Genomic DNA, 12,255 nt, shown 5'->3' with positions numbered 1-12,255 from the left:
CTCAGTCTGTGTTCCACATGTTCTCAGTCTGTGTTCCACATGTTCTCGGTCTGTGTTCCACACGTTCTCGGTCTGTGTTCCACACGTTCTCAGTCTGTGTTCCACATGTTCTCAGTCTGTGTTCCACACGTTCTCAGTCTGTGTTCCACATGTTCTCTGTCTGTGTTCCACATGTTCTCAGTCTGTGTTCCACATGTTCTCTGTCTGTGTTCCACATGTTCTCGGTCTGTGTTCCACACGTTCTCGGTCTGTGTTCCTCACGTTCTCGGTCTGTGTTCCTCACGTTCTCGGTCTGTGTTCCACACGTTCTCAGTTGGTGTTCCACACGTTCTCCAGCATGAGCTGGGATGACGTGTTGTTGGATCCATTTTACGTTATTGATGGCGTTCTGATAAATTGAATTATAACGTTCCATTTGAATTCTCTCCGTGTATTAGAGTTTGTGGCTAACTGTGCTCCGGTGCATATTTCCTTCCACGTGTCCTCTGCTTTCACCTCCTTCATTTTATGTTTATGGAGTCACGTATATTCTTAGAGAACATTAATTTTATTTTCAACAGTCGACTTTTCTCGAGTCCTTTGAGTTCAAGGTGGAAAAAATGCAGATAAAATTGTTCATTTTGGCCTTAAAAATGGAGTTTATTTTAAAATGCAGAGTGTGGCAGAGCAGGGCCAAGCAGATGCATAAAAGCCAACCAGATGTGCTTTGTCAACTAAACTGTGATCCATGTTGAAGATGGAACTGCTGGAACCCTAATGGGAAACTGCATTTATTCTTAACTTGAACCTTCCTGCATTGTATTTTTTTTGTCTCTTCAGCCTCACCCCGTCTCCTCTTTGCCAACCGACGTGATGTCCGGTTGGTAGATGCGGACATCGTGCGGGGCGAGTCCGCCGTTGTTGTCGGCGACCAGGAAGACGCAGCGGCCGTGGACTTCCTGTTTAACCAAAGCCTGATATTTTGGACCGACGTCAGCGAGGAGGTCATCAAGCAAACACGCTGGAATCAGTCATCCAACTGTAAGGCTGCGCGTTGTTTCCTCTAAATAAAATGATTTAAACCCACAGGCTGTAAAATCAGTTTTATTAAAGCTGGTCGTGCTTTTAAAAGATCGATCCGTTTGTCTCTTAACTTGAGTGTGTGTTGTGTTCTGTAGCTCTGAAAGAGGCTCTGGGAACGGGTCAAACTGTAGTCGTGTCGGGGCTGAACAGTCCTGACGGACTAGCCTGTGACTGGTTGGGTAGGAAGCTCTACTGGACGGATTCAGACAGCAATCGAATCGAAGTGGCGAACCTTGATGGCACCTTCAGAAAAGTCCTGTTCTGGATGGACCTGGACCAACCCAGGGCTATCGCCCTTAATCCAGGCCATGGGTAAGAAAACACACCAACACTGAGATGCTGTTCAAAATGTTTTTGTTTTTCTGTGGACATTTATTTATGCAACTCTTATTTATTATTGGCCAGAGCCGAAGGCAAAAGGACAAATTGTTTTTTGTTTGTGTGTATTTATTTGTCTGGACTTAACTTTTGGAGTCAACCCAATTCAAGATGGCTGCTTTGCTAGAAGACCTAACCTAGGTGGACTTCACCATGAGGGCCACCTGGGCCTAAGCTCCGGGGCCACTGATCATACCTGCAAACTAGTCGCTTTTGGGCAAAATTAGCTGATTTCAAACTAAAATGTCATTTACGTGAATCGTGTAGATACAAAGTTTTTGTTTTGGGTGGAGGGGGTGGAGAGGTGGATGGCATCATCATCTCCCCTTAAGAAACATCGTTCCTCCTCCGTCACTTGACTTGGCAGCGCTCCTCTCTTCTGGGGTTTTTGTCGACGGGGCGGAGGGAGGAGGGGGAGACACCTCTGTGTTGCATGCTAGCTTACTGCTATGTTAGTGACGTCAGTTGTTGACCGGCGGGGTGGGGGTGGGGGGTTAGGATGAGCGAGAAAAGCTAAACGCGTAGCATCTTAGCTAGCACATCTGTATTGTGCGCGGCGATATTTTACCGTAAGATTTGAAAAGTCCCCCTGCTGGTCCAGATGATTTTCTGCCCAGATGACCTGACTGAACAATGTTGGATTGTATACCTGGATTGTTGAGCATGGACTTTGTTCCACCTGCTGGTGTTCTAGAGAACACCTGGAAGGAGAAAGAAGCCAGGTACCAAGTTGTCTGGAAAGTAAAACTGGTTAAAGCGACGAGGAATGAACAGTGGGGATGAAAACAACGGGCGGAGGAGGTGGATGTCGTTCCAAGTGGATTGTGAAGGGAAGGAGAATAAAAGTTATGGAGTGTAGAAACTGTGGTTCCAAGGAACCTGTAAATTATGTAGTTTTAATAATTACATGCAGGTTGACACTGTTTTTTGTTTTGTGCCACTTGCTCGGCTCAGTGTAACTTTGTGCTGTGAAGCTGCATGATGCCAGATCAAAATTCACTGCTGGTGGTTGTTGGTGTTCACTGGGAAACTTAATATTCTTATTCTAGGTTTGTCACTTTCATCCCTTCTGACTTTGCAGGTATGACTCATGCAAAGAGGAGACCCTTAGTAATATAAGTAGGAAAAATAATAATTGTGACAGCGATGATGATGATGATGATATAATAATAATAATAACAACAATAACAATAATAATAATAATGATAATAATTTTGACAACAACAAGGATGTTATGAAACTGATATGAGATATACCAGGTATACGATACCGTCATGATACCATTATGAGACGGACACGAGACAGTTATGAGACGGACACGAGACAGTTATGAGACGGACACGAGACAGTTATGAGACGGACACGAGACGGACACGAGACGGACACGAGACGGACACGAGACGGACACGAGACAGTTATGAGACAGTTATGAGACGGGGGTGGGACTCCACAGAGCAGAGCTTCCTGCTGTTTGTGTAATGACTTGTAGAAAGAACAAACTCCTCAGCTCAGTGATGGAGTGAAGAACTCCTCTTCTTCTTCTTCTTCTGGTGGTGCATCGCCCAGTCACCCCACATCCACATGTGCTTTGACCAGTCGTCTGTTTTTACTCCAGTGGAGTTTTGGATGTGGATGGTTTCCTGTAATAGTTTTAAGGTCAGCAGCAGTAATAGAAGACCTTCTGTCAGATGATCTCTACTTACCACTTGCGTTACGTTCTGCAAGTTCTGGTTCGGTTCTACTCAATTAAATCAAATCTGCAGTGTATGGATATCAAAAATATTATCTCCTTTTGAAACTTTTATGTTTTAAATAAATGGGGGATTTAATTTCCAGAATGTTCATCTCAAGGTCACATGATCTACAAGGTCAACTTCAAAGTTATAGGAAAAGTCAAAAGGTCAGTGGACCCTAATGATCAATAAAGTCGAGGCAGTTTTCAAATCCTAATCCAAGTCCCTTTCCAATGACATCAGGTTTGTGAACACTCACCCACCAGTTCCTGAGATGTTTATAGGTGGCCGAGCTCATTTTTGCAGAAAATCTGAAAATGTATGAGCTCTTCTATCTGAACCTTGAAATACTCTGCTGTGGGATCATAACTGGAAACATGTCGGCTTTCATCAAAATCTGAGACCACTGAGTTTAAATCTTTTGTGTGTGTTATTTGGCACAGTTGGACTCGATTTTGTAATCTGCAAACTTCTGCTTTTTCCCCTCCTCCAGATACATGTACTGGACAGACTGGGGAGAGGAGCCCCGGATAGAGAGTGCGGGCATGGACGGCAGCGTCAGGTACATCACCTGTTCAGGTTCTGCGTCAGGTTACATTATGGATGCATAATACGAAGCTCGTCCTGAGCTGGTTCTGCTGGAGGTTTCTTCCTGTCAAAGGGAGTTTTTCCTTTCCACAGTCTCCTTTGTGCTCACTCAGGATGGGAGACTGTGACAAAAAACTTTTACTAATTGTCTTTTTTATGTCTGAGAGTGTTTTTGTTCAGTGCCCTGAGACGACTTCTGTTTGACTTGGAGCTACAGAAATAAATTGACTTCAGTTGTTTAAAGACGTCTCATTTAATTCAACAAAGTCCATGCGCAATAATCCAGGTATAAATCCAACAATGTTCAGTCAGGTCAGCTGGGCGGTTTCTTTTCTTACTGAGACGTTCGTCCTTCATCCAAAGGACTTCTTGAATCTGAGAAGCCACCAAACCATTAAACTTTAAGTGTAGAACCACTAGACTGAGGAGCAGCTTCTACCCTGAGGCTGTTAGACTCATGAATATCTAACCAGGATAATCACTGTGAAAAATCACATCATGTTGCTGCTGATCTGTTTCATGCTGCTGCTGATCCGTTTCATGCTGCTGCTGATCTGTTTCATGTTGATGTGTTCATGCGTGCTCATCTGCTCACACAGACTCATGTTCGTGCTGCTGTTCAACGTAATGTTTATGTTATGAGTGCTTAGTGTATATTTAGTTGATGTTTTTCTTAGTTCATATCTTAGATGTTATTACTGTTTTTCTTAGACATTTTATTCTTGGATATAACTGGGACCCTGTGAACATAATGTCGTTCCACCACATGTACCACATGAGGTGGAACGACATTAAAGAATCTCTGGCTCTCTGAACCAAACTGATGTGCTGGTTGTGGGATTCAGTTTGGTTCGGTGGCTCCTCAGATTGAAGAAGTCCTTTGGATGACGGCTGAAACATCTCGGCAACAAAAGAAATCGTCCAGATGACCTGACTGAACATTGTTGGATCTGATTTAATTATTTAAATGAATAATTCTATGACCTGTCACAAACGGTGTGGGCAGCTGAGGCTCAGGAAGGAAGAGCTGTTGGCCGCCAGTTAAAGCGTTGGTGGTTGTAGCTGGTTTCCTTGACTACATGCTGAAGTGTCCTTGGGCAAGACGCTGAACACCAAGTTCAAGAGGACCAGCATCCTTGTTTCACGCAGGACGTGTATTGGAGCATCTCGGGCAGCTTAAAAGATTGAAATGCCACACATTCCAGTTTTGACCTGACAAATCTGTGCGTATGGGAAATGAAATGTTTTCAACTGCAGAACAGAAGTCTAGTTGCTGTCCAGTTGGCTTTTTGTCACACATGCACAGTTTAGTGAAACTGCAGTGGAATATTAGAATATTTTCTCACAATACTGAGTCCAGTTTGAGTCGCCAGCTAGTCTCCATCGGTCGCAGCTCATTGGGATACTTGCTCAAGGTTTTGTTAAGCCCACATGGAGAAAGTAAGACATTATGGGCTAACAGAAGCTCAGTTTGTGTCCCAAGTCTATTTACCTGTGTCTCCTAACAGGAAAGTGATCGTGAAGGAGGACATCCACTGGCCCAACGGACTCACGATAGACCTGGCGGAACAGAAGTTGTACTGGGCCGATGCCAAACTGAGCTTCATCCACAGAGCTAACCTGGATGGATCAGCACGGTACGGTGCAGTGCCCGCGTGTGAAAAACTGAGTGCGTAACAAAACAAGCGCCTGTTTTAAGTGTCAACAGACGACAGCAGGAAGGTACGAGGTTTGTTCAAGCAGCTGCTTTATTTTGAAGGCTTCAGCTGGTGCGCTAACTTCCTGGATTTTTAATTGGCACTTAAATGTTACCTGGTGTTTCTGGGTCAAAGTCTAGAGGTAGTTCTCTTAAAGTCTTTAACTGGTTCTTGTTTGTTCAGGAAAGACGTTAGTCTACAAGATAATCTTGAAGTACTGGTAATTCTTTTAAATAATCCCGTATTGTCTGTTAGGCTGTTTAAAGACTTCCACTTTTTGCACGACATCATGTCATATCACACAATCTTGTGAAATATTTGAGCATTTATGTGTTTTTAAATGACTTTCAGCTGCGAACTCATCAAACTTGATCTCAATATTTGCAACGCTAACAAAGACGAGGTTCCCAGCTCCTCTGGAAATCTAAACTTCAGACTTTCTGTTGTCACGAAACTTTTCTTTCAACTTCCAGGGAAGAAGTGGTGGAGGGCACCCTGACCCATCCTTTTGCACTAACTCTGTCCAAGGAGACGCTGTACTGGACCGACTGGCAGACTCACTCCATACACGCCTGTAACAAACACAGCGGAGACAAAACCAGAGAGATCCTCAGTGGGATTTATTCTCCGATGGACATCCAGGTTCTGGAGTCCTACCGGCAGCCTTACAGTAAGTGCAGTATTAGACCTGTGTCCGCACTTCTGCAGGGTTTTAAAAAGCCTTGCATGTGTCCAGATTTAGCTTTTGAAACACGTTTAGTTATATTTGTACCTTTGATCAACATTGTCCTTGAACTTTAGGACAGTACATGCTTCTTAGGGGAAAGGTCAACCATCTTGCATACCTGGAGGTGGAGTAATGTCAGTGTTGCGTGCTAGCTTAGCGCTACGTTGTGCCAGCAGGTGTTGACCAGGGTGGGGGGTGTTTTGGGTAAAGGACATTTCGGTCGGCAGTGCGCTCGGTTCTGCTGTCGACAGGCTGTGCGCTCTCCTTGGATCACGGTAGGGGAAACACTGGTGACCTTCAAACGCCTTAATGTGGACATGCATCTTTCAGGAGCTGCTGGCTGATATGTTCCAGGAGATTTTTATCTTCATGCTTAATCTAATCGTACTCAGTTTTTGTCCTTCGTTACGAAGAAGGAAAATTGTAAATAACAACTTCGTCCGTCCGTCTGTGCATGTTATGAGCTGGACAGCTTGAAAAATAAGTGAGATACTGACTGCCATTTTGGTGTGTCTCTACATCTAGGCATAAGAAGGGTTCTTTTCAAAAACTGGGTTGCCACATCAAAATCCAAGATGGCTACCACTGTATGTTAACCTTGTGACCTGAGTAACTTAGAAAAAAGGCCATTTGCTAACTTCCATGTTGGTTTGTGGCTGCTACTAGGTGTAAAAATGGTCCCTATCAAAAATTTGATGCCATGTCTTGTCCAAATCCAAGATGGCTGCCACTATATATATTTATGTAAACTGGCCACCCCAATCATTTGAGGAAACTATACTTTCCAGTTTTTATCTTGCTTAAAAGAATGGTTTCCTCAAATGATTGGGGTGGCTCAAGGGATTTCCAAAAATTAATCTATGCTGGCCAAGGCCACCATTGGCCACCCCCTGGTTCCTCCACTGCACCTGGTGGTTGATAAAAATGCTCCTCCACTCACCAGGATCTCTGCTCTGCCTCAGATGAGCAAAAAATAACAGTTTTTCCACAGAGTGCAACTCCTACCCACCTAAATATCCTGCAGTAAAAACATTAAGGTTTTCTTCATTCCCTGTTCACTTCCAGTCCAGAAAAACACTCATCTCCAAAACTACAAACATTCACTGTTCAAATCCGTCTGCAGCGGGGGACGTCGGCGTACCGCTTGTCAACTGTTGTGTTTCTTTGTGTTTGTGTCCCGACAGTCAAGACTCCCTGCAGCGACAAGAACGGAGGCTGCAGTCACCTCTGCCTCCTGTCTCCTCTTCAGCCCTTCTACAGCTGTGCCTGCCCCACGGGAGTCCAGCTTAATCCAGACGGAAAGACATGCAAACCAGGTAACCAGGGGCTGTGAGCAGAACAGTTTTGAAGCAGTTAGTTCAACTTGGTACTTACCATAATTTACAGACTAGAAGTCACTACTTTTTCCACAGGCTTTGAACACCGCAGCTTATCTAATGCTGCAGCTAAATGATTTATTTTAACGGGCTAACGAGCTTCATGCCGCCACAAAATGTAGCCTCGTCCCACCCGGGTGCTCACATAGCTGCCTATACAAGTCTCTCTTGGGGGACGGGTCCTTGTGTCTCAGTAGCTGTGTTTACATGGACATAATTAATCTGATTAAACGGCCGTTTGGAATAACAATGCGTTATGTAAACGCCCCATTCAGATTATTCTTTGTTGATTCAGCTCGATCTGAAAGGATTTATAATCAGAACGAGATGAGTGGAGTATGGCGATAAATAATCTGGACGGCGTGCATGTAAACACTTAATCTGCTCATTTTTTTCCCAGATTGTGGAAAACAGTCCTGACTGCACATGTGCGACCTGTCAACCTCATGTATTTCCACCTGGCTAATGCTAATAATATTAGCATGCCGGGGAAGTAAACTGGTCGGTGAGCGACGACATTTCTTCTAGAAACTTAGAACGAGCTCAGAATGATGTGCATGACCTGCAGCTCAGTCAGGGAGCGCAGCAACGTCTCCACCATCAGTAAAACCTGCCGCAGGTCCATTTTGGTGCTCAGCTTGTTTACGTTCATCCAGGAAGTAAACCGGAAGTAGAACTTCTTCTTCTGTGTTTTTTGTAAGGAGAGTTTACTGCACATGTCAGTACTTCTGTTCAGAACAACGCCCGCTGCAGGTAACGCTCATCATGAGCAGATTGTGCCCGTGTAAACGATACATTTGAATTATTTAATCTGAAAATGACTCTAAATTGTCCCTAGGTGTGAGTGAGAGAGTGAATGGTTGTCTATGTGTCCTGTGATGGACTTGCTACCCGTCCAGTGTGTCCCCCGCCCCTCGCAGTGACTGCTGGACATGGGCACCAGCGACCCCCGTGACCCAAAAATGGAAGAAGCGGGTAAAGATAATGGATGGATAATCTGAAAACGTTTCAATCCGGTGAAAGAATTTTGCGCATGTAAACATGGACTGTCTGTATAAATAAAGATTTAAAAATGAAATTACCGAGCAGGTCACGGCGACGTTTCATTGGTACAGGCCACCAACTCATGAAGGACAAAACAACTAGAAAGTTCCTGGAGAGACTTTGACGAGGACTGCCAGGCTGCTGCCAGTTGAAATGGTTGATCTGACAGTACTTTGTGTTTGGGTTCGCTCTCAGCCACCACGAAACCAAATTGAAGCTGAATAGCTCTAAAAGTGCCCGATTTATCAGACTTTGTCCTTTATAACTAAGGCGGCCATCTTGGATTTTAGATTTGGATTCAGTACGTGATGGGAAACGTTCTCAGCTGTAAGTACACCAAATTTCAACTCCAACGTTAAAACTGGCTGATTTATAGTATTTATCCTTTTTTGCTAAGGCGGCCATCTTGGATTTTAGATTTTCAGTCAGTCTATTAAGCCCCCAGTATACTGCTGCGTACGTCCATACGCAGAGATACGCACATACGTACGCACGCAGAGGTACGAGCGTACCCCCCAGGGCATGTCCGTGCAAAGCTCAAATTTTTACGACCGCGTACGCGGTGTCGCACAATAAACTGCCCGGCGACGGACTGTTTTGTATGCAACACCAACGTATTAAATTCCTCTTCTTCATCCCTGATCTGACCGTTTCTTTAGTTTTGTTGCCAAGAGGCAGAGATCTCTTCCTCCTCCGTTGACTTCATGACTGAAATGGTGAGAAATGGAGGAATTTGTCACGAGCGAATTAAACTCAGGTCCAGCAAATGACCAATCGGCGACCTTGATTTGTCCCGAAGGTCAACGCTCCTCGTCTGTGAAGCTGCTCTGCAGCTGCTCGGGGTGGACGCTGGAGTACGAAGTCACAGTAAAACAGATGAACAAACACTTGCTGTGGAAACACGAAGGTCTTTTCAAGACAGCCGGTCGTTTTGATAGAACATTTGTGGGGTAACAAATTAATATTGGGGCAACATTGTGGTTCAGGCCACATTAAAGTTGATAGAAGAGCAAGATCTAACCAGGTGGATAATAACAGGGCTGCCTTAATAGGCAGACTCCAACTATAATGTAAATAGTTTTTCTTAGAGTTAATGTAAAATGGGATTGGCTGTCATTTACAACGCATACTTCTCAACTCTCATTTTTCTCAGGCAAGTCTCTTGTAAACGAGTCCTCGAGTCTCACTGACACTAACCTGTAGAAATAAAGGTTGAATGAATGAATGAATTTATCACAAAAGTTTCTAAGTTTGACCAAATTAACTATAACGCCATCATTTCTCTTCATTTTGTTTCATCTTCTTTTAAAACTCTGGGGTAAAAGGCAACGGGTTTTAATTTCAACAGGTTTTTGTAAAGGCCATAGAACCCTGTGGAAACTAATTCACAAGTCATCCAGTGACGTCGCTCTGCTGGCTAGTCAACGGCTGCTGTCTGCTTAGGTCAATATCGTTATCAATCAAGACAAGGTTCACTTGGAACCTCAAACAGGTGGTCCTATAAACCGGGCTGAGTGGGGGTGGGCAGGCCTTTCACTGGTGCTGTGGAACCGATGGGAGTTGAGACAGTGGCAAAGCACCATTAGACTTCATACAAGTTGTCCTAAAGATCAACATGGATTTTCCCTTCACGATGACTCAATGTGTCGTTGTTTAGGTGCAGAGGAGGTTCTGTTGCTGGCTCGAAGGACGGACCTGAGGAGAATCTCACTTGACCTGCCAGATTTTACTGACATAGTTCTGGAGGTAACCCCCCCCAAACACACGCAGATCAAACTGGTTTCATCCGAGGGAAGATCTCTAATGTTTGTTTCTTTTCCTCTACTCATGCAGGTTGGTGACATCCGCCATGCCATAGCCATAGACTACGACCCAGTTGAAGGTTTTGTCTATTGGACAGACGATGAGGTGCAGGCCATCCGGAGATCTCGCATTGATGGGAAGAATGCCGTGGTTTTGATTTCCACAGAACTCAAACACCCTGATGGTATTGCTGTTGACTGGGTGGCCCGAAACCTTTACTGGACGGACACTGGCACCGATCGAATTGAGGTATATCTATGTTTTTGCTCATTTCAGGGGTTGTTTGTCTGTTAGCAAAATATCTCATTAAACCACTTGAGTTTAATAAAACTCAGAAAGTAATCAACCATTTACAACTGGTTAACTTTGAGTCATCCCAGTGTCGGGAGATTGAATGAATGTGTTGATCATTGGTGACTGAGTTTATCACTGTAGTTTTTGTTTGTCTCCTGTCGTTGAGCAAAGAGGAGACATGGAAATACTCCACGTCTGTCCGTTTCATCTCGAGCTGATAACGTTGGCTGCACGATGGCTTAGTGGTTAGCACTGTTGCTAGTCCCTCAGCGATTGGGGACATCAGCAAACCGCCTGCATTGCTCAGCAAAAACCTGCGTAATTCATTTCTTTGGTTATATTTTTTCCAGTCAATGCGAAAAAACAAATGTTAAAAGAATTGTAAAAAATCAAGACATTGCAAACTTTCATAATGGTAGCTGTACAAGTCAAGAAGTGGGAAAGAAGAAAGTGTTGTGTGCAGCAAGTTCTATGTTAGAAGTTAAGCAATTGTTTGTTCTCCGAGTGCTCAAGCTGCCAATTACACCTAATGTCTGAATGAATGATTTATACGCTCCTCGAAGGCACATGGATTATAATATAGTCTCTATGTCCGTAATCCTTCTGATCCACTTAAGATAATTTCACAAAACTTCATACACTTATGCATCGTCACTAACCAGCGAGTCACATAATCTTTTCATCACCTGAGCTCTGAAGTCAAGGTCACAAATCAAGGTCACTTTAGTGGTGGTAGTTGTCAATGGGGGGTTGGTTAGCTAGTGTTACATTTGAATTGCACCTGGAAGGTGGGTTTGGTTACGTTAGCGCTTCGTTTGTATTGCTCTGTAAATAAAATGGTATGGTACCGTGCGCAGGAGGTGGGGGTTGGTTACGTTAGCGCTACATCTGTTTTGCTCGTAGTTGGAGTCTGAGCTGCGCTGCTAAACTTCGCTCCCCGTCTGGAAGTGGAGGAGCTGCACGTGTGGGGGCGGGTGTTATTTGGTTGGAGGGATGGTGGGGAAACGCTGCTACAGGTTGTTGACAGGTGTAAAATGTGCGATACTCGTAATTTTGTTGTTTTTGATGAAGACTCTCAGTCATCCAGGACGCGGTAAATTCAGAAAAGTTCCAGACAAAGTTGTTTTTGTTTTGAAGTTTTTAAATTTTTTCCTGACACGTCAACCAAACCCGGTGCTGTTTGTCCATTCATACCTTTTAACTTGTGTGAACAACTTCCCTCCTTCATGAACAGTATAAAATGTTTTAAGAGCAATAAAAACATTGTTTTCACTTATTTACATGTCATGTGATATTACAGGTCACCAGGCTAAATGGAACATCTCGGAAGATTTTGATTTCGGAGAACCTGGATGAACCCAGAGCCATCGTTTTGGATCCTGTGAACGGGTTGGTGTCGTGCAGCAGCACAGCTCTTAATAAAGATGTTTTTTTTTTTTCTGAGCATTTTTTGGCAAAGGGAAATTTACAAACAGTATTTAGATTTAATTATATATACTGTATGTATGTATGTGTGTGTGTGTGTGTGTGTGTGTGTGTGTGTGTGTGTGTGT

At 44.0% G+C, this 12,255-nt stretch overlaps 1 protein-coding gene across 1 annotated transcript in view; it reads left to right on the top strand.

The window, feature by feature from the left end:
* Positions 1-12,255, top strand: part of lrp5 (low density lipoprotein receptor-related protein 5) — a 398,826-nt gene that overhangs the window by 345,909 nt on the left and 40,662 nt on the right. The window contains exons 2-10 of the mRNA XM_037683231.1: positions 820-1,020; positions 1,158-1,374; positions 3,667-3,735; positions 5,270-5,398; positions 5,932-6,128; positions 7,370-7,501; positions 10,263-10,351; positions 10,439-10,657; positions 12,003-12,091. Of these exons, the coding sequence (XP_037539159.1) occupies positions 820-1,020; positions 1,158-1,374; positions 3,667-3,735; positions 5,270-5,398; positions 5,932-6,128; positions 7,370-7,501; positions 10,263-10,351; positions 10,439-10,657; positions 12,003-12,091 (1,342 nt within the window). The remainder of the gene's footprint in view (positions 1-819; positions 1,021-1,157; positions 1,375-3,666; positions 3,736-5,269; positions 5,399-5,931; positions 6,129-7,369; positions 7,502-10,262; positions 10,352-10,438; positions 10,658-12,002; positions 12,092-12,255) is intronic.

The sequence above is a fragment of the Nematolebias whitei genome, chromosome 10, assembly GCF_014905685.2.
Source record: "Nematolebias whitei isolate Nwh7 chromosome 10, NemWhi1, whole genome shotgun sequence".
Taxonomy (NCBI): Eukaryota; Metazoa; Chordata; class Actinopteri; order Cyprinodontiformes; family Rivulidae; genus Nematolebias; species Nematolebias whitei.
Note: the sequence above shows the minus strand (reverse complement) of the source record. Positions and strands in the feature narration are given on the sequence as shown.